At 40.2% G+C, this 23,048-nt stretch overlaps 1 protein-coding gene across 1 annotated transcript in view; it reads right to left on the bottom strand.

The window, feature by feature from the left end:
* The window catches only part of Dkk2 (dickkopf WNT signaling pathway inhibitor 2), a 95,503-nt gene extending 73,519 nt beyond the window's left edge, over positions 1 to 21,984 (bottom strand). The window contains exons 1-4 of the mRNA XM_048333371.1: positions 21,503 to 21,984; positions 20,763 to 20,932; positions 20,476 to 20,651; positions 19,973 to 20,398 (exon numbers count right to left, since the gene is read on the bottom strand). Coding sequence (XP_048189328.1) covers positions 19,973 to 20,398; positions 20,476 to 20,651; positions 20,763 to 20,932; positions 21,503 to 21,984 — 1,254 coding nt within the window. The remainder of the gene's footprint in view (positions 1 to 19,972; positions 20,399 to 20,475; positions 20,652 to 20,762; positions 20,933 to 21,502) is intronic.
* Between the last annotated feature and the right edge of the window lie 1,064 nt (positions 21,985 to 23,048).

The raw sequence follows: 23,048 nt of genomic DNA, 5'->3' as shown, positions 1-23,048 counted from the left end.
TGCCTTGGATGCATACTTATTCATTCTAATTTAAATCCCTTTTGCTTTCCTGCCACTTAGTAAGAAATATTATCTTTATACTATAAAATTTAAAGTAATTTTTTTATTATAAGTATCTATATTGAAGACAGAGTTGAGGGGTTTAGCTAAACCTCTTAAACCATTGATATCTTTGCTGACTAGCTAAATTTGGATTGAAGGGAAAGAGCAAAGTTACAGATAAATCCAAGATTTTGGGGTAGGGATTTTTTTTTTTTGGCCAGTCCTGGGCCTTGGACTTAGGGCCTGAGCACTGTCCCTGGCTTCTTCCCGCTCAAGGCTAGCACTCTGCCACTTGAGCCACAGCGCCGCTTCTGGCCGTTTTCTGTATATGTGGTGCTGGGGAATCGAACCTAGGGCCTCGTGTATCCGAGGCAGGCACTCTTGCCACTAGGCTATATCCCCAGCCCGGGGTAGGGAATTTTTAAAATATAGTCTTATCATCAACCAGGATCCAGAAACCCATGTTGTGTGGTTTTAGAAAAAGGAAAAGATGAGCTGGGTGCGGTCAATACAAAATGCCTCCTGGCAGAACTGTTAAGTAAGCACTGCAACATACTGTTAAGTAACTACTAAAGTTCCAACAACATGTTTTTGCATACATATAGTGTCATTGGCTTAGAATACTTTAAAGTAGGAGGTGATTAAGCCATCAAAAGCAGTGATTATAGGTCACAATAAATAAACATCATACTGATCCCAGTCCCCAGATTCAAGAAATTAGAGAGTTTGTTTGTCATGATTGATTCTGGTCAACCTATGTCGTTTCTTTTATTGTATGGCACAGGCTGGACTTGAATTTGAGATTCTTTTGCCTAGTCCTTCTGAGTGCTGGGATTATAGGAGTACACCAAAACCCCAACTCCATGTAGAGACCTTGGAGATCTCTATTGCTCTGTGTATTTGATTTTATCATCTTCTTTGTATTATGCTCTAGAATCGAGTTGTTCATTCTCCAGAATAAGCCTCCATATTTCAAATATCAGAATCTCTCTTCAATGGTGTCTGATTCCTTCTAAGTTAATAAAATAATAATGGAATACTTCAAGATGATAAATGTGTAGTTCCTTATTGAGCTGAGTAATTGTGACTGGTAAAGTAAAGGCAGAGCAAATCCAATCGATGGGGCATATTTGAGTGAAGATGAGCAGGTTTTCCTAAATGAGACATAATTTTCAAATTTGTGTTCTTGTGAAAGCGGATCAACAAAAAGGCCAAAACACAATGGCAAGCTATGAACTGTGGTACAATTATTCTCCTTCAACATGTGGACAATTGTTTTTCTACTTGGCCATATTCATTATAAGCAGTTGTTAGAAGCAGCTGTTACTAAGATAGAAAGGAATGGGAAAGTTCTTAAATATTGCTTTCTGAAAAATAAAAAGCCAAACTCCAAAACATCTGGGCTCTGCACTGGGAAATATTTTTGGTAAGACTGAAATGATTATGTAAAAGATTATGTAGAAGGAACAGCAACTAAGTCTCTTTCTTGATGCCTACATTGAAAAAAATCTCCTTTTACTTTCACAGTAGTTATTTTCCAAGTACTGTAAGAAGTCAATAAATTTGTCTCCATAGTCTTATTTAAAACTAAGTCTTATAGCTGGGTACCACTTGAGCCACTGCTCAAGTCTGCAATCCAAGGTACTCAAGGGGCTAAGATCTAAGGATTATGGTTCAAAGCCAGCCCAGCAGACAAATTTGAAGAACTTTTGTCTCCAATTAAATAGCAAAAAAGTTGAAGCTAGAAAGTTGGCTCAAGTGGTAGAACACAAGCCTTTAGCATAAAAACTAATCAACAGCTCAGGGCTCTCAGTTCAAGCCCAAGTAACGGCGCACACACACACACACACACACACACACACACACACACACACACCCCGAACCTTATTTTAAATCCTCTTTCGCTTTGGCAAGTTGTCACTCAATATTTAGATTAGAAATGCCACCACCCCAATTTCAGTACCATCTTGAGCTTTGCCTGTTTGTTGGTTGGTTTGATTGAAAACTGCCCCATTGCTTTCCTCTGTGCAACGTTCCCAGCCTTCTTGAGAAGTACCCAAAATTCTGTGAGGTGAAGGGAGGAGTAATACACCACATAAAAAGGGAAATCAAAACCAAAATGCTGGCCCAGACTCTTAGAGCCAACTATATCCAGCATTTGGTCCCAGTTCTGAGTCAGAAGGTTATGTGATCACCTTGGGCAGAGCTATGAGGGTGAAAGCCATATATCTGTTGTCACTGCAGTTTAGTAGACCCAAGTCATGCATCCCAATGGAGGAGAACGTGGTGTCAGAATTTCACCAAGATCCAAATCAGGCCACCTGTGTGCCAGACCACCACAGCTGCACACGAGGGCAGGCCCGTGTTACCCAACACCATCTGCTCAGCACATGCCATGCCACTTTCTTTGCTGAAGATGGGTTTGAAAGATGGGATTCTTTAAAGAGAAAGCTCACACAACTCGGCTGTGACATCCTTAAACTTTCTCACATTTTAAAATAAACAATTTTAGGAAGAGGGGATTAAAGGCTTATGTCTGAGAGATGACAAGTAGGGTAGACTTGTGAGCTCCAGAAGAATTGCTTCAGAAGTTCTCCTTCACACCAGCATTTGGCTTTTCACTTTGGTGACGGATGAAGTATGACTCTAATGCTGAAAAAAAAAAATTCCAGGTGTTGCGCATGTGCACATTCCAAAAATGCTCTGTATTCCTGCTGCTGCTTTGCAGCCATCACACAAGCAAGGGACTCTTTCTCTACTCAAACTCTCTGAAAACACAAGCAGACATCTGACTTGCACCTTCACTTCCATGTCAATGGAAATCTGTTCAGAGAAAACATGGCAGACAAAGGAGACTCCGTAGAACAGTTAGTACTCGTTGCCTTTTTTTCTACCACCAAATGGATACTAGAAAAGTAGAAACTCACACTTCTTCAAATGTTAGGAGGCTAGAGTTTGCACGAACAGTCTTTAAGTCTTGAGTAAGTTTTCTTTCAGTGGCTCTTCATAATTACTAGAGATTTAAAATGCTTTTTATGGGGGCTGGGGATATAGCCTAGTGGCAAGAGTGCCTGCCTAGGATACACGAGGCCCTAGGTTCGATTCCCCAGCACCACATATACAGAAAACGGCCAGAAGCGGCGCTGTGGCTCAAGTGGCAGAGTGCTAGCCTTGAGCGGGAAGAAGCCAGGGACAGTGCTCAGGCCCTGAGTCCAAGGCCCAGGACTGGCCAAAAAAAAAAATAAATAAAATAAAATAAAATGCTTTTTATGGATGCCCTTTGGAAGGGGATTTTTGTTTGCTTTGTTTTTAATAGATACAACCTACGCCCCTTTTAGAATCTTCTACCTAGAAAAGAACTTGAATAATGTTTCACAAGTTTACAGATAGTTCTATATAGTTGTTAACTTCCTAAAACAAATTAAAAGAAAACCCAACATAGAGGAGAAACAATCTTATTTACACACACACACACACACACACACACACACACACACACACACACACACACACACACACTAAATGGTTTCTTAGTTGACCCAGCCTGGCAAAACTACTATAATGTCAGATTTCATTATCCATGGGTAAACAATTACTATGGCTTGTATTTATCCTATCCTTTTGCATATGATTGAGTCACTACTCCCTACTCCCTATTGGCTCTTTTCTTCCTTCCCTTTCCAGGCATCTGAACTGAAGAATATCATTCCTTGAACCAAGCTATCACGGGCACATTTTGACCCTGAAATCTGTTAGCATGGATTTCAAACCTATCATTTGTTCATTACTTTGGCTATTCTCCCTGGGTTTCCTAAGATGTTTTAAATAAAAATCGAAGACCCCTCAATCCCACCAACAGAGCAATCACTCCAGTTAGTCTCTGAGTTTTGACAAGATATGGACTTCATAAAAAGCCAGGCACTGATGGCTTACACCTGTAATCCTCACTACTCATGAGAAGAGATCCTCCAATCTCCAATTGACCAGAAAGAAAGCTCAAAGTGGTAAGCCAGAGGCCATCATATACACTTGTTCCTTTTGCATTGAAAGCTTGTATTCTGTAACAAGAAAACCCACAGCTCACACTCCAGTTTCATTTATCATCCATCAGTGGGGTGGCTGTGGCCTGAAACCTATGCTTTTGGCACTTGCGCTTCCAGCAATAACCAATGGAGACTAAATTCCAATTTGAATGCATGGCAGGGGCTGTAGCCAGAAACCCCTAGTGAAAGACTTTTCTTGTTAAAAAGCCATTTCCTTCTAAAGAGTGTGAGAAAGGTAAGAGTCGTGCAAGTAGGCAAGCAAGGAAATGTATCCCTTTTTCCAAGAGCATTTTTTTTTTGCCAGTCCTGGGGCTTGAACTCAGGGCCTGAGCACTGTCCCTGGCTCCTTTTTGCTCAAGGCTAGCACTCTACCACTTGAGCTACAGCGCCACTTCTGGCTTTTTCTATATATGTGGTGCTGAGGAATTGAACCCAGGGCTTCATGTGTATGAGGCGAGTACTTTACCACTAGGCCATATTCCCAGCCCTCCAAGAACATTTTGGAAGCATTGTGTTAATATGAACAATTGCACTTTAAAAAATTTCTTTGAGTGAAGAAGTTGAGGCTTTTCTCTAAAATTCAAGCAGATATGTTGCATTAAAAAATAACTAGTGATGGGTGTTTTTCTTTTTTGCTTTTTCCCATCTCCATGCACGGATTTTAACTAACAAGTCACACATGAGGTACTGCATGGTACCAGATTGGACTGCAGGGAGTTGCACTGGAAAGGAGTGGGGGTGTGGTTTGGGGAACACATTGCTGGCCCACACTTATTAGTAGCTTCTGCAGCCTGGAGAGTTTCTCAGAAACAGGAACTGAGGCTTCTTCCAATGGAGAAAACCAACCAGATTAACAAAAAGTGACTTGAAATGTTGCTTTCCTTTTTTTCATTTTAAGGCTTTGCTATCCAACTGAGTGTTTCTACTATAAAGTAATAGACATCGAAAGATGAAAAATTGTAATCACAACACTGCTTTGACTCCAAGTGGAGGTGTTTTTCTTTTTGCCATTTTTGAAGTTGTTTTGAGAAACTACATCATGTTTCTTTTATATCTTCATCTTCTGTGGAATATTTGGTTTAAGAAAACAAAAAAAATCCAAGTATTTTGAATATGGTATGTTAATCAGTAGGTATCATGTTGTTTATGATCATAGGTCTAGGAGAAGTAAACATGTGAATTATTTCTGAAGTTAGTTTCAAATCAAAAGTCTAGAAAGATGGAAGAAGTTCACTGATCAAGATGCGTGCTTAGAAACTGGCATGCTAAATTGAAGCTGACCTTATAATTGAAATTTATATCTAGCTTTGTGTTAACCATGTCTTACTAAAGCATTGTAGCAATCAGAATATTCTTAATTTTAACAATAATTTAGCTAGGTAAGAAAAAAGTGCAATAAGTGTTCACTTTTAACTGTTGTACAACTCCTTAAAGATGATTTAACAAGTCATATAAATTAAATAAGCAGAAAACAGCCCTGAAAAGTCTATGTTATAATATAGCAGTGACTAATTGGGAAAATACAATATGAAGGTGATTTTTTAGATTTGGGTCTTTATCAAATTTTTCTTCGCTATACTTCAGTACATAAGCTGTTCCTGGGCCTCCCAGTGGTGAGAGATCTTCTCCACTTCTCCTGACTCTCTTCAGCAATCCACAATGTAGTGGCTATGACTGCTATATGCCCTCTTTGTTATTTCTTCCCATGCTTCTCATTCCTTGTAAGCCTACCTCTTCCCCTCTGGTTTTTCTTTAGTGCTTGGTAAGCTATGAATTTTGTAATCTTCCTCAGGGAGCAATAAGTTATTTTAAAATAAAAAAAATCTCAAATTTTAATTCTTGCTAGAACATTTGAATAATAAAAGGCAGACCTGGTTTCTTTATCACCATGCAATCAGCTCTTTTCATGACTATGTGTGGAGCTGATCTTATTCCTGCAATTGATCATGACAATCCATCAATGTCCAGCCAGACTGTAGCCAGGGGAGTATAATTAAAATAACTTTGATTGCATTTTTCTTAATGAGAAAGGCAAGATTTTGGCAAGGAGAATTACATCTAGTTTTGTGTTACTCATTTATTAGTATGGCGTAGCAATCAGAATGCTTTTAATTTTAACAAAAAGTTAGCTAGATAAGAAGTACAGTGTTTTTATCTTTAGAAATCTTTATTAAAAAAGGAAAACTCATGAAGTTGTCCAACGTTAGTATTCTGTAAGACAGAAGCATGAATGAGACAGTTTCTGGGCATCTCTTTCAATCTTTAAATTTCAACTGGTTTTCTCAAGTATACTGTCATTGTTTCACTGTTTCATATAACAAAGATCCCGCATAGACTATGTGTTGAATAAATGGTGAGTGGAAGTGTATATCTTTATATCCCTAAGATGTAAGCCATTAGCAAGTTGATTGGCTTAGTGAGAATTTTAATCACATCCAGATTCTAAAATGAACCAATGGAAGGGCTCAGATGGTTTCTCTGGCCCGGGACTTACATGGTGCCATGCCATTGTGTCTCTGCCACTCAGGTACTATGTACCTTGAGGGACAAAGTTTAGAAACAATACAATTTTGCAGCAGGTTGGAGAGTTTAGTCTTCATACTCTTAAAAATAACATAGTGAGAGAGAATAGACTAATCAGACTTTTATCCTAAAATTCTTAGTTTAAAAGTATTATTGACCTTGATTTGTGGAAGTACAAAACGTTTGTAATATTGGAGTATTCCATGGAGAAATAATAATGGTACTGTTAGAACAAAGGGTATGACAAAATAGACTGAGGGGCAGAGAAAGAAAGCAAAGAGACTAAAATGCTTCTAGATTGGACAAATGGCTTGAAGAGGAAGCTAACTTTTATAAGAAAGCAATTTTATATGTGTTTTATTTTGAACATGTTTTCCTTGTCTTACATATGTTCAAGTGTCTATAACCCCTTAGAAGAAACAGGTAAATCATTCCTTGAGCATCTAACCACTTAACGTATAATATTTTGCTTTTCTTTTCTGCTGTAGGCTCCCATGTTGTAGTTTTCCCAGGAATTATAATCAAGTTTGCTTCATTTCATTAAAGAAAAACTATTTACAAAATTCATAGCTTTTTCTCATTTACCAAGAAAACTAGAAATGAAAAAATACACCAGAACTTAACAAAATTTGGATTCTTGATTTGTTTTGGAAAAATAATTTTAGCTTAAAAAATGAGACTCATACACAAAAAAAGACATGGAGGAAACTTAAATGTATATTGCTACAGGGGAGGAAGGGAAGTAATTAGAAAAGGCCTCTTACTTTCTAATTTCAATTTTGTGACATCTCAGCAAAAACAAAGACAGTAAAGAGAAAATAAAAAATTAAAGAGGTGGAAGAGATGAGTAGGATTTTTAAGGCAATGCAAACAATTTGTCAGACAAATTAGACACTATGAAAACACACAATTACAGTTCAAAATGTGAACTCTAATGTATTTCAGTTAATAAGAATATGTTAATATTGGCCCATTATGTCACAATTATACTGGACAAACTTACGTTATAAATGACAGGAAACTTGAAAAGGGATGAGTAAGGGGGATTATGGGCACTTTAAACTTTTAACATGATTTTTCTTTAACCCTAAAAGTGTCCTAAAGATAAGAAGCATTAACTTAGGGCTAATAGAAAAAGATGATACTAATTCTTTGAGTGTGATTTTACCCTGGTCATCTCCAAACCATTTCTTCTATATTTTCTCCTTGGAGATTCCTATACATGTAATATGAAAATAACTTATCACATTGTCACTTAGGGAATTCTTGTTTAGAAAGAAAGTGATGTTTTGGGGACTTTTTTTTTTTTTGCCAGTCCTGTGCCTTGGACTCAGGGCCTGAGCACTGTCCCTGGCTTCTCTTTGCTCAAGGCTAGCACTCTGCCACTTGAGTCACAGCACCACTTCTGGCCATTTTCTGTATATGTGGTGCTGGGGAATCGAACCCAGGGCTTCAAGTATACGAGGCAAGCGCTCTTGCCACTAGGCCATATCCCCAGCCCCAAGGGGATTTTTTTGTCTTTTTTTTTTTTTTTTTTTGGTATCGGGGATCAAACCTAGGACGTTGCCCTTGCTAGGCAAGTGCTTTGCCACTGAGCTACATTCCAGCTCAAGAAAGTAATGTTTTAATGGCTTTGAAAAATACCTATTCTTAGAACTTGATATGTTCTTGACAAAATCCACTTATTTCCTCTATCCCAGTTTAAGGTTTTACATCAATAATTGTTGGCTTTACAACTGATCATTTCTCTGAATTTTATCTATTTGAGCCACATAATCTGCAATTTTTCCAAAATATAATCCTCAAATTCAGTTTACAACCCTAAAATCACATTGATTCCTGTACTAAGTCCCTTACCATAATCTTCCAGGATGGTATTTAAGTAACACATCCCCAACTTAATAGGGAAAAAAAGGTTGAATGACATCGGCAGGATTTTGTTAATCTTTTGGCAGCATGGGCTTGAACCAAGAGCTTCAGCCTCACTAGGCAGGTACTCTACCACTTCAGCCTCTCTCAATAGTACTGAGAAACAGGAGAGTCTAATAGCATGAAGGCCAGTTGTAGCCTGTAAGAATAAAAACAAGTTTTCAGAAATATGAAAGTATTAGTATGATATTAAACTTTTAAAAGAAACTCAAGAAAATCAAAACAAGCAAAAAAAGACAAAGAAAAAACAAATACTTCCACTTTCAATCTCTCTGCCTATAATTTTTCAAAAATGTATAACTACTCATATGCAAACCATCTTTACAATTTCAGAAGGATACATTATTCTTGGGTTGATTCTAGCTAGTTTAGATTTGGTTCCCATAAATTCAGAGTGAAAAAACATTTTTTTTGGTAAAATAGCTTTCAAGGATGTTAAAACAAAGAGATTTATACTTTTATAAAAAAATTTTATAGGCATAAAAAGTTAGATTGCCGAGGCTAAAACATGATTTAAAAAAAAAACTGTAAAGTAAAAGTGTTCAGTGATTTTTTTTAACGTTCAGCACATTTAAAATAGAATGAATAGGTCTGCTAAGTCTATACCTAATACTCTCTCAGATTTATCTACAGTTCTATATAGAAATTGTAACTGTCTTCCACATTAAATTCTTCAAAACAAAGTAGAATGATACACAGTGCATGTGCCCAGGGGAAATAGCACTAGCATTGTGTGACAGATTCAGATAAAACACACCTGAAACACCAAAAAAATATTTTAAGAAAAATGCACCATGTTCTACTGTAGAGTGCAGAGAGAGGAACAGATTATGGGGCAAAGAGATCCAGGCCAGTGACAAAATTACAGAGCGAAAGTGGGAGGGTTCTGAGAAAATGGATACTTTTTTCCTTGAATGCCCACTTACCCACAATGTCCCTGATATATTCCTAAAAACAAAGCTAGTCCCCAAACAGCACTCCAAGCTATGCTATACAGAAGCAGTAGTTTTACAAGTCCATGTTATTTATTCAAATCATAGATTTTGATCAAACAATTCATGGAGTCATGGCAGCATTTTGAAGGATGAAGAGAGAGAGAGAAGAAACAAGAATTGCCTAGAGCAGAATAGGCAAACTAAAATCTTTCAATGAGATACTGCATTGACTATCATCAGATCATTTATTTCTGGAACTTCTTTCAGGCGTGTGAGACAGGGGTTAGTACTGGAGCACAATGTAAAATGTAGTTCTGTCTCTGGCAGGAAAGTTTTAAAGCCATTGGCCTCTATCCTAGTAAAGCTTGGACCAAGGTCAAGCAATCTGTGTTCTCTTCTCAGCAGCCGCCATTACTCTCTTCCCTTTCTTTGTGTCTCTAGCATTCTGGTGCACACTGTCCTATTCTTCCCAAGTCACATCCTTACAGTATGGCCTGAGAAACTGAGCCAGGACAACAGTCAAAGTCACCTGCCTTTGTTAATTTGATGCAACTGGTATCATGACATTGTAATCTTAATAATGTAATTGAACATGTACCAATTCACACTTGACAAAGAGCTCTATATGTAACTTATCTCCCTTCAGCTTTTCAATCAACTGGAAGCAATTGAATTCTTGCACTATTACATCCCTATTAACACAGACTTCACAGAAAGCGTTGCATTGGTTATTTGAAAGAGCTGAATGGCGAATCAGAGGAGCCTGGTTTAAGTGAGATTTCCTTTTTCCTGTGCATTAGCTATGGCACAGTTGGTAGAACATGAAACATCTCTAAGTCCTTGTGGCCTCAAGTCAGAAAAAACAAGTGATATCCAATAGCCTATTTTAGTCCGTTTTATGGTAGAAGTCCTTAAAGCATTAGATGATAAAATGGTGATCTTGGTCATTTATAAAGTTTTCCATTTTGAACAATAACAGTTATAGACACCATACATACTTAGTTGTTACACCTTATTTACTTCGGGGCAGTACTAGAGATCAAACTTGGGGGCCCACTGCAAGCAGCCTATTCCTTGAGCCACATCTCTTGCATATTTACTTTTGGCTCATTTTTAGTTTTATTTTAGTTGGTTTTTTAGTGCATTAGTTCTGCTTTTGTCTAAGCTGGCCTTAGACTCTGATCTGCCTTGAACAACTGATCATCCTCCTTCACCTGTGATTATGAGGGACTATAGGTATGTGCCACTCGTAAATATTCAAGCATTTTAAGAGTCTATCAAGTTGACAGTAAATGTTTAAGGGCGTTGTCACATTGAAAACTAATGAGCAGTCATTTAATAAGTATCAAATTATAAAGTAGATGACTCTTAGTACGTAATCTAAAACTATAAAAATAAATACTGTATGTATTTAAAATATGTGTGGATTGTCTCAAAATATGTATGCCACATATTTTGTAATATGTAAAATTTTGTGCTCATGTCATAGTTACTTGCACATTTTAATTAGACATACATCTCTTGAACAACAGGTTTATCCATGTAAAAAGTACAGTAGGTCTTTTAAACACCAAACTTTCTAATAAGTAGGGTTAAAAAATCTTGACAGAAAATTACTGAGTTTTCTTTCATTAGTGAAACAGAACATTGCATGGGGAAAAAAAACTCAAGCTTGATTCTTATAGCCTGCACGAACCTGTAGGGGTTTTGATTGTTATAAAATGTCTTAAGGACTTGCTTGCCTGGTTGTGACTATCTGAGCTTAGACATAAAGAACTGTGCTTTTCTTTATGGAGGGAATTTTGTTGTTGCTGCTATTGTTTCCAGAAAAGAAATGCTTTTGGAAGTTTATCAAGTTGAATGTAGATAGCTGCCTGTATGGCAAAGGATTCCAGAAAAAAGAAAAAAAATCATTGAGAAATAAAATAAAACAGGACTTGAAGAAACACCAGCATTTACCAGTGGATAGTTAGAAGGGTATCAGTGGAGGGAAATGCCCCAGAGAAGAAAACAGAAATTGAATATTAAAGAAATTAAGTGATAAATTAAACACAAGGAATAAACTAAAGACTGTAGAGGCCAGAAGAGGATTTATGTAACCAAACTTTAGAGTTCAAGACTAACATGGACCCCCATCAAACCAAAATTCAGAGAGTTCAAATGAAGTGAAGTTAGAATGAGCAAGAAGGTATGTGGAAACCACTATTTGAATATGACCATAACTTTAGGTGATTTTAGGTGATCGTTTTCCCTTCTGCCTTCTGTTTAGATGTCAGTTTTCATTCTCTTACCAGATAGAAGCACTTGTAGGAAAGGAATCTGTTTCTAACACATTACATGAAATTTATCACACACTTCATTTAGATGAATTTCACTCTCAGGCTAACATTACTAAAAAATTTCCAAGGTGTGTGGACTATGAAAAAAGTTTCAAAATGAAAATTTTAAAATAAACAGAATAAGATAGAAGTAGCAAACCTCTAATAGCAAAGTCCCGGAGGAGATGGCTGACACATAAAAGACCACAGTCAGCCTTCCAAATCCACAGCAAGCTGCATAGGCTCCGATCTACCATAGGAAGCCATGGCTCAGCTTCTGCAGGCTGACGTGGGGGAAGTATCAGAAGAATGTTGTTGGCAACATTCTGTCCCATATTGCTTAGGTATTTGAGTTCCTTGGGGTTGTTACCACCTGTTTCCTGTAATGGTATTTTCAATATCTTACATCCATGTCTTTCCCCTAATTTCACCAATCACTCACTCATGTGCTACTTTGTTCATTTTCTACAAGAACACATGAAAACACCACCCCCCCTTCACATGAACATACACTATGGGAGTTATGGTAGCATGGGTGTGTCTGTGTTTATTTTGTCTCGTTCTGTTTTTATTATTCTTAGCTTTAATGTAGTTGAGTTTATTTGTTTCCTTCATGCACAATGTCCCTCCCTTATTCTTAGAGAAGAATAAGCAGCAACTTCAAACCGTGAGCATTGAACTTTGCTTGTTTCAGTAATGGCAGCAGCAATGAAGACATCAGCTTGATCAGTAGATGTCCTTTCTGCTTTGAGGATGGGTGAGAGGATGGATGGGTGTGTATGCTGGTACTGAGGCTTGAACTCAGCCTGGATAGCTTTTCCCCCCTCAAGGGTGGCACTCTAGCACTTGAGTTCTACATCTGTCTCTGGTGATTCACTGGAGAAAAGAATCTCCAAGATTTTTCCGGCCCAGGCTGGCTTTAAATTGTGGCCCTCACATCTCAGACTCTTGAGATTACAGGTGTGAGCCACCAGCACCTGGTACAAGAGAGTTTTATATGTTTATATGTTTATATGTATCCTCATCACTTCACAGTAATTCAAGTCTTTTGACTGTAAAAGTGGTTGTGAGTCTCATCATACTTATTTTATAATTTTTAAAAGGCTAGAGACTTTTCCAAGGACATTACATTAGTAAATAGTAAGCTGGTATTTAAGACCTAATAGGGAACTACAGTGTCATGATGTTGATACTGTCTGGTTCTGGAAAGGCATATATGGAAGACCCAAAAGCAAAAACAAGGTATATACGGGGACTGTGTCCCCCTAAGAAATGACAGTATAAGAAATACCAGGCAAATCATACAGAAGACATTGGGAAGGCCCAAATAGCAGTGCTAGATTCAGGGATATTGGGGCAGGGGAGAGTGTTACCAGCATGAAAAAATAAAAGGAAAGTAGAACTTTTCCAACAGCAGCACTCTCTACTGAGGCAATACAATATTTTATGGGAGAGAGCTGGGTGCATATTTTCCTAGATAACAAAAAATTTCTATAGCAGGAAGGTAAGAAGAGGCAGAGAAGGCAATAATGTACTGATATGCTGCCAGCCTGTGTGTCTGTGACACACTAATCTCCAGAACACATCAGCATTGTTGGTAGCAAGAGAAGGTTTTGTGTTTTGTTGTGAATTTCAATGATGCTAGAGTTAAACCCGGGTTGTTACAAGGTATAAGAGAGAATGATTTTTTTAAAAAGTCCTTATTCCTTCTAAAATCCAGAACAGTAGAACAGTGTAGCAGCGTCATAGCTTAGTGGTTAAATAGACGTGTTCAAGTGGTTAAATAGACGTGTTCAACCATTAGATCGTGTGTTTTTGCTTTCCCCACTTACTAGTAGGTGAATTGTACACATTGCATAAACTCTCTGTGTTCTTGTTAGGACTGTTTTCATTATTTATTAAATATTTCAACACATTTGTAAGAGTAAGGATAATATGAAGACTAACTTAAAAATCCACCTGAAACATCAAGAGTTAATGTGTGTAAAACATTTGGAGTCCAGTTTGACACCAAGTATGTGATCAGTCCGTACTACTTCTTACTATCATTTAATGTGCACCAGAACTCTTTGTAAGCCAGTTAAAGGAAAGAGTGCATTAAAAGATAACTCTATTCTCTCGATCCTGAGAGAACATGTGCTTTATCTTATTTCACATGATAAAGCTAACATCTTTTAGGATGAGTTTCACAGATTGCTCATCTTGAGAAGATACTTCTTTTAATTATGATGCTTTATTCATTTTTCTATTAAATGTACTAATGTACTTAATGATGTTAATTTAATATGGTTATAAAATACTCAAATTTAATTTATTAGATGTAACAAATTGCAATACATTTACAAGTGAATTAACTAAAAGAGGTACTGCCAAATATTTAAAAGAATAACTCATGTACAAAAGCCACTTTATTTGATAGTGAGAAAAATCAGTAACTCTTAGAATTCACTACTTTTGTGTTTTTACTAAATTTATATTTCTATATCTATAGTTTGTAGATCACAGACAAACCTAAATCAGTGAATAAAGTATAACCAGCTCTGCAGGTTTGATGTTGTAGATTAACAATAAGAATGGCAATTCTGAGTTAAAAATGAAACAATTTCAATATGATGGTGAAATTTCTGGCTTGAGGTTTCTCTGATTCAGTTTACCATTATACAAGAAACAGTTCATAGGATAAGCTCTCCAGAAAGACATCTGACTGGATAGTGGTGTCATCCACGGTCTTGTCATTGGTATTAACCCAAAGTGGGCAATGACCCAAAGTCATCTTTATGAGACACACATTGGAAAGCTGCTATTTGAAATATTTGGATGGTGACTTTTCTTCCTGTGTACAGATGTTCTTATTAAAAAAACTCCTATAATTTATATCAATTGACCTCTGTTTGAGAGAATGGTTTATATTTGTCCCAACAAATCCAACAATTAGAGAAAAATATGATGTCCTGTTCTAGTTCCTGGCAAGAGTAGATCCAGAAGGAAGAGACCAGTGACTTCTATTTACCTTAAATGGAAATACTATATTTTCATTATGTATTCCATATTTCATCTTTCTATGTCATCTTAATGCAATGCTGCAGACGTAAGAATCAGTATATACTAATTACTCTTTATCTTATTTCTTTGTGGCTCTCACTTCAGATTTCTGTTTTAAAATGACCTAGTAAGATACTCTTGCAGCCACACATATCACATAAATCTTTTTGGTGATCAGAAAATAACTAGAAGCAGGTTTCTTGCTTAAATAACAAGTGAACTGAGGTATAATGATGTAAAAATAACTTTTAACAGGCTGTCAGGGAGTCACAGATAGAAACAACATTGTAATGTATCTTGACCTTAGCTCAATATCAAAGAATGATTAAAATGGTCAAAATACTAAGTATTACAAGTTTCTACTGCCACTTTACAAATGAGTTCACATTGGACATTTAACATGATTGCACAGAGAAGAGCAAGGGACAATATTTTCCTAAAACAGAGTATACAAAATACCGTTCTATGACATTGCAATATCTTTAGAAACCGTGGACTTGAAATACGGTAAAAAGGGGGAGAAGGGCAAAAGTTTGTATCTGAGGGACTACTAAAGACTACAAGAGGGTCAGAGCCACAGCTGGAACGAGTTAAAGTCAACTTATCCTCTTCCTCTTTTTAGTCTAGCACCAAAAATAAAATGACGGATGCCCATACTTAGATTAGTGTAAAAATGTTTTGTTTAAATCTATAGTATAGGTAAACTTCCACTTGGATCAACTATCAATTCTTATTATTTATCATAAAAGAAAAAGAATCGTAATATAAACCATCTCAAATTTTTTTTAACTATTTGGAGAAAGTAATCTGAAAAGTGATTTCCTTTTCCACTGTTACCCAGAAATAATTAATTTACTCTCTAGTGCAGGAAATTTGGGCTCTTATTTTGCTTTATAAGTCATGGACAATTTCAGAAAATGAAGTGATCGCCTACTATGAAACTGGAATATATAATTTATTTCAAGGAGTACCTTCATGGACTGTTGTGTGTGCAAATAGAGAGTGCCTCTTGTTAAACAAAATACAATCCTGAAATCTAAATGCCCTGGAAACCAACTCTTTCAAGTTCAACTTGACGTTTAATCTCACAGTGGAACTTAAAATTAAACCTGACCTTCCAGTCCAAGTTATAATAAAGACCCATGGAGTCTGAAATTATATTCCACCAGTTTCAGCTTCTCGTTGGAGACACATGCCAAGAAACTTATCTACATTTTAAATATAATTAGTTGTCACTGTTCTACTCATCACTTTGGAGAGAATTTCAAAATACTAACACAGAACATTCAAATTAAATTCACATGCTGGTCTCAGTAAGGACAGCAAGGTAATTCTTAAAAATTCTTACAAACACACTGAGCATCTAGGGTTTTTATTCACATATGCAAACTTTGTGAATTGTAAAAAGGTTAATGATGTTTTGCTTGAGCATTATTTTTAAATTGTTTTAAAGATGGACCATAAAATTCTGTATGGTAAACTCCAGATGCAATGTCACACAACAGTGTATCGAATCCAGATACGTTTGTCCAAATAATAGTGAAGATTTTTTTAAACTGCTTTGATTTCAAACATGAAATATTCTCTCAAGGAACTGAAATATATAAATTGCTATGAACTAGAATGTTTCCCTCCTATAAATATCCAAACACATCGATGCCCTATATTAGCAACAGTCCAGCAACTTAATTTACCTCATATTTATCCACACATTTATTACCTTATGAAGCCCACTGGCAATTGCTTCAAATGAAAATGAATGTGAAAAGGGTGGCTAAGGAAGGGATGGATGAGAATGTTGAAAAGGGTGACACTGATCAAGAAATACTGTATTTGTAATGTGCTTTGTTAAATGGCAAGAAAGATTGTAATAGTTAATCCCATACAAGCCCTCTGATTACGCTCACTCTCAATTTCTTTATCAGTTTTCACCATAATCTATAGCTGTGCCTTGGAAAACAGATCTAGAACTGAAAATCCTAACGTTCTGAGGACTGAGCACCGTGTGTTATTCTATGCATCTTTAAAACTGTTCTTAAAAGTTAAGGGGACATTTTCTAAGCATATTTTACATGTAAGCCACCCAGCTATGGGACAATAAGAATCACCATAGATAAGAATCGTTCTCTCTGATAAAAGCAAGCCGTCATTCATCAAGTACACCATGGCACACATTTCAACTTATTTTTTGCTTTTATAGGTAATAAATTTCTTCAATGATTTTCTTCTATAATAACTATAAATTTTTTACTTTAATTTTCAATCCTGGAAAATTAAAATAGGAGATTGTTAAATTTCCATTTAAGACAAAGAAGATCCAAGATTGTTTCTAATCGGCCCACCTGAAATTGTACTGTAAAGTTCTTTTTATTCTTTTATCTCTGAAAGGCATATATTTCAACATCGCTGGTATTGAATAAAGGTAGGAGAGGGAACTCAGAGTGATTAGGCATAGGTTGGCCTTATATATTAACTAGCTAGTCTGATTTGCTTCGTGCTTGTATCCAATCTTCCCAATCACGCTTTGCTATTATGATAATAAAAATTCAGTGCAATCCTTGAGAGTTCTCTACAAAAGAAAGGGCATCTTCTCTCTTAACCTCATTCTAATCTCCACCCTGTTTTGAAAAATAAGGATACTAAAAATATTAGTAACCACATAATTGGTGGAGTAAAGGACAATGAATCCATATTCAATGAAAAATTCTTTAAATATTCTCAGAAGATAGAATAATAGATACCAAATAATTGCAATTTGAATATATATTAGAAAGTAAATCTATTTGCTTCTTCATAACAGTAAACTTTTTAGGTTTTCTACTAGACAACTGAGAAAGTATGACATAGAAGACATGAAGTGCACGCTTGGTATTCAACCTAGCATTTGGACTTGCTGTTCCATTAACTCCATATGATACAATTTGCTGTACTGTCAAAATTTTAGGATCTACTAACTGTGGTTGAGTACAGTACATAGTTCACATTTCTATGCTTTATAGAAAGCATATCAGAAATTCAAGGTATTTGTAAACTAAATCTTCAACTTGAGGAGATGCACATAGAATTGTTGTCCCCTTAAGAAGCATAATTAAGTCGGTATTTGGAGAATGGCAAATTAAAAGCCTATTCTTTGTAACTATTTATACACAAGTATATTAGCAAAATACAAGCTAGGTTCTGGGCCACGCACGTCTTGCAGACCACTTTCTCTCTCTGTAATGACATAGCTTGGGATAGTGCTTAGCTCACTGAGGACCATCAGCTACCAGGAAAGAAACAAGTGTAACAGGATCAACAAGTGCTTCATGGAAACTCCTAGAAGAGTTAGTACCAAAGGAATCTCAAAAGATTCTTTGGTAACTCTGTCCTTGGAGGGTCCCCACCTTGAGTTCTCTTCCACTGACAATGGAGAAGTCAAAGTCAGGAGCGTGAAATTAGTCCTCTATTTGGATCAAAAGCACACATCATTTCTAACCCTTGCACCAACTCACGATGGACTTGTAGCACATTGTGGAGTGCATCGCTGTTGAAGCTGTCCAGGTATTGGGAATCGGGAAGGCGCCTCTGCGCGCGTGGCTATGTGTGCACACCCCCATTGCTACAGATATGTACCTCTTTAAAATTTATTCCTTGAGTAATTTATAAAAAAAAAATCCTGCGATGGCATACTTTGTGATGCCTTGAGGGAAGAGCCAAAATGATTATTGATTGGCCTTTCAAAGCCCTGGGAAAAGCATTTTTTTCCAACTGCAAAACGAACACAATTATCCCTCGGAGCTCTAGATCCGTGCGGGACTGACCTGTCGACCTTCTCCCTGCCTCCTCTGCCCGCCTCTGCCCGCCTCTGCCCGCCTCTGCCCTGGGCAGCTGTGTGGTGGGCGCCCGCGCGCGCACTGCCAGGGCTGCCCCTCCTCTGAGCAAACATGGAAATTGCGTCTGCTGGCCAGGGACTGCCACCATGGGTTAACACTTAGGCGAAGTGAGCGTGGCGTTTGGCAAACAGGCCTTTGGTTTTGGCCACCCATAAAAGGAGCGGAAGGTGGAGCTGTGGGGCCTCCCAGTGCCCAAAGGGCCCCCTCTCCTGGCCGCAGAGCGCCGCCAGAGCGCAGTTGGTGCCCAGCGTGTGCGCGCCAGCCTGGCTGTGTATCTCTTTAAGCCTGCGCGAACGGCTGTCAAAACATCTGCCCGAAACAGAGGCGCCAGCGGCAAGTTTCCTCCCTGCTGTCCTCTGCGGTGTCGCCCCTTGGCGCCTAGACAGTTGTCACCTCATTATTTCCAGTCTCCTGGAAGATTTCTTTACAGTTCTACCTGAATGAGAAGCGCAAGCGTCTACAAGAGTTGGTGGCTGCCTGCGAAAAGTGGTTGGGAGAGGAGAACTGCGACATTTGGACATTTGGGCGAGTCCTGCCTCCAGATTGTAAAACGGAAAGGGCGCCCCAAGACCGGGGGTCTAACTCCCCAAACTGAAATCTTAGTTTGCCACCGATTAAACAAGGAAGGAAGGAAGGAAGGAAGGAAGGAAGGAAGGAAGGAAGGAAGGAAGGAAGGAAGGAAGGAAGGAAGGAAGGAAGGAAGGAAGGAAGGAAGGAAGGAAGGAAAAGGGAGGGGGGAGAAGAGAGAGAGAGAGAGTTGTGCTCCTTTTTGCAAGATCACGAATCTCTCTGCTACTCCTTCCTTCCTTTAAGGATGGGAAAGAACAGCACCAATCTTACAACGTCGGCAGGATTACACAAGAGGAAACGCGCTCGGAGCGGCCGCGCGCCTGGAGCGCTCGCTGAGGGTTAGCGGCGGTGGACATCTTCATCATCGCATCCCTAGCTGGCAGGGACGGACCATTGCGGCCACTGTTCTCCCGCGGGCACGCACGAGGTCTCCACCCGTGCCATGCCTACTTCCCAAACAAAGGAGAAGTAGAAAAAGTAGAAAAGCAGCCCGCCCACCCCAGGCATTCCTTCCCAGCCGGCGCCCCGCCGCCGGCGCCGCGCAGGACCGCGCTGCCGGGGGGAGCGGCGCGCACACCTGGCGGAGACCGCGCGCCACTGCCCCGCGCCCAGGCCCAGCGCGCGCAGGAGCGCTGGTCTCTAACGCGGAGGAGTATACTGGAGTACAAGGGGTGGTGTGGAGGGGTGGACTTTCCTACCTGCCCCAGGTTTTTGCCCTTCTTACTGCCGCCGAAAGCCAGTCCTTGGTATATGCCCGCAGATCGGTTGGCAGCCTGGGCAGGCGTCTCCCCGCCCAGAGAGGACTTGATGGAGTTGAGTTTGGCCCGCGAGCTGCCGAGCTGGGAGCTCTCCGCCATCAGCACCGCGGCCAGGAGGAGTAGGCAGCGGGACGAATCCTTGCCCCGCATCCTCGCGGCCGTCTCCTGGAGAGAGCGTCTCGCAGAGGCGCCAAGCCCCCGAAGGACGTGAATGTGAGAGGAGAGGGCAGACCCCCCACCACGCAGCCCCTCAAGCGGGGCGCCAGGGATCCCTGCAGATACTGTTCCCCCAACCCGTCCAGGTGCGCCGAGGGGGTCCCAGGAACTTTTTGAACTCAGTCTCAAGTGTCCAGCCAGGAGCAAGCGCTACCCAAGCGAGGACCGGCTTCGGCACGGGGCAGGAAGTTCTGCACTCAAAGGCCTTCTCGCCAAGGAGGCGTGACCCAGGGTGCCGAGCGCCGAGTCCGCTGCGGAGCGCGCACCGCGGGCGGCTGTGCTCCCTGCGCACCTCTGTGGTCACGGCCCGAGTCTCTTCGGTTCAGTCCTCCTCTTAAGATCGGGGCGTCCGTTCCAATTCCTTTGCCTTCGGGCTCGGTTACTTTTTTGGCCCCCTCGGCCCCTTATGCCTCCACGTTTCCAGGACACAGTCCCTCTTCTCAAGGTAGATGCTAGAATCTGGACTTGCTTCCCGAGGGGAGTCTGGAGATCCCAGGCAAGCAGAGCCCCTCACTCGCGACCCGAAGCGTGGTCCCCTCGTTCACATGGGGCCATCCAACACTGCCCGAGTCGCAGCGATGCCCTGGCAGCCGGCTAGCGCTCGGCACCCGCCAGCTCTGGCTCGCTCTGCTCTCTTCCTGCAGCCCTCTTTGCTTTTTATAGCTCTCCACTGTGGGTGTTTTCCTCCGCCCCCAGTTCAAGAGTGACAAAGAGTGAAAACTCTTCTCCCCCACCCCACCCTCCTCCCTGCCCGCCCCTCCCCCTCGCTGCAGCTCCTGCATCTCCTCCAGTCCACCCCTGCGACAACTGGGAAACGGGGAACTCACCCCCCACACACACACCCCAGAGGGACAAGGGGATTCCTGGTGCCTGACCATCGCTCAGAGGAAACAGACAGGGAGCCAAAGCACACATGGCGAGGGCCACCAACCTTTCTTAGTCTCCCACCCATCCTCAGCCGGCGACTTCTCCGGACTGGGCAAGGGAGGCTGGCAAAGCCCCGAGGATGCGTTAGAGAAAGGAACATCTGTGCTCCGTGTGCGCTCGTTTGGTTTTAGGCTGTCCTGTCCATGAGAGTGTGGCTAGTGCCACAGAGGTGCGCCACGGGGTGTCCCAGGAACCCGAGGAGCGGAGTGGGTTGCAGGAGACGAGATCCAAAGGAGAAAGAGGGAGCTATTCTTCCCCTTCAAAAGTCTTCCCCATCCTCAACTCTGCCACACATGCATGCACACACACACACGCACACACACACACGACGCGTCTGTGTCTCTGGCAGACTGGGAGGAAATGAGGAGATCCCGGGCGTGCTCCAAGCGTTTGGATCTCACAGCGCCACTGGGCATCTTTACTGTGCCAAGCAAATGCCCCCTTTGTGGCAAGGAAATCCCAGACGCGAATGAACCGGGCGCCTTTGAGAGACTGTCTTCCTTGGCTTTCTGCCTCCTAACCCCGGCGAATTCCGAGGAACGCCTTTCTCTCACAGTCCCCGAGGCTCCCCAAGTCTGGTTCAATTCTTCCAACTTAGAGGGCGGCACAAAGAGCCACTGGCACGCGTGGGCAGCTGGCGCTGGGGGGCGCCCTTGGCTCCCCCAGGGCGGGGGATGGAAATGTGGCTGGAGATAAGAGACCCAGGGGGCCTCTGTGCTTGGGGAGGTTTGGCCTTCAATCCACAGGCTTCCAAAGCAGTGCAGGATTGTGGGCAGCTGTTCAATCGCCAGGACCCTTCTCTTTCCCATGCACTAATGTCTTCCAGCAGAGAAATCGAGGCACTGAGCCACGATTCAGGCTTAGACGATGATGTCGAGAGCAGCATGGAGGAGAATCTAGAGTATCCTTACCAATCTTCAGACCTAACATCTCTGCTTTCTCACCAGATCTGGCCTCATAGTAGCCTGTCTAGGAGTTGAATTTAACAGAGGGCTAGGTGAGGACGCTACATCCTCTGAGATCTAAAGTGTGGATTCAGAGCTGGTAGTTCACAAACATACAGAGTACCTTGAATAAAAAGTAATGTGGTTTACGCTTTGAAGCTTGTTAGAGGATTAAATGTTCTTACCACAATCATATATATGTATATATAAATTTATACAGTAATATAGATGCATGTACATACATGTGCATCTATGCATATACACGGAGAATTTACAAACTTAGGAGGATAAGCAAGGTAATTTTCTAATAAAAAGTAAGAAACCAATCTGTATACTCTAAATAAGGACGGGAGATTCAGCACTTCGATTTTACAAATGGGTTGCATGTTTTGTTTTGATTTAGAGAAAATAACAAAAATGGAGAAAATTAAGTTAGGGCGTTTCACAAGTTCAGATTGTGTGTGTGTGTGTGTGTGTGTGTGTGTGTGTGTGTGTGTGTGTGTGTGTACTGGGTCCTGAACTAAGAACCTGATGTGGTACCTTTGCTTTTTCACTCAGGGTTGGTGTTCTACCACTTTAGCCACATCTACTTCTGGCCTTTTGCCAGAAGTAATTTGTAATTAAGAGTTAATTAATAGTATCATGTGCTCTTTCTGTTCAGGCTGCTTCAACCATGATCCTTAGATCTCAGTCTCCTGAGTAACTAGGATTACAAGTGTGAGCCATTGGTGCCTGGAAGACTTGGATATGTTTGAAGAATATCTTAGAGCAAAGAAAAGAGATAAGTTATAGCTAAATATATAAGCAAGAACTCACCATGTACTCATTCACTGAAAAAGACAATGACTTTGATCCTTACATTGAAGCAAACAAGAAAAAAATCAAGTAGATAGTGAGAAAATTTGAAGATGCTTTGCCTAGCCAGTTCT

Source organism: Perognathus longimembris, chromosome 24 (assembly GCF_023159225.1).
Source record: "Perognathus longimembris pacificus isolate PPM17 chromosome 24, ASM2315922v1, whole genome shotgun sequence".
Taxonomy (NCBI): domain Eukaryota; kingdom Metazoa; phylum Chordata; class Mammalia; order Rodentia; family Heteromyidae; genus Perognathus; species Perognathus longimembris.
This window is presented reverse-complemented; position numbering and strand designations above follow the sequence as displayed.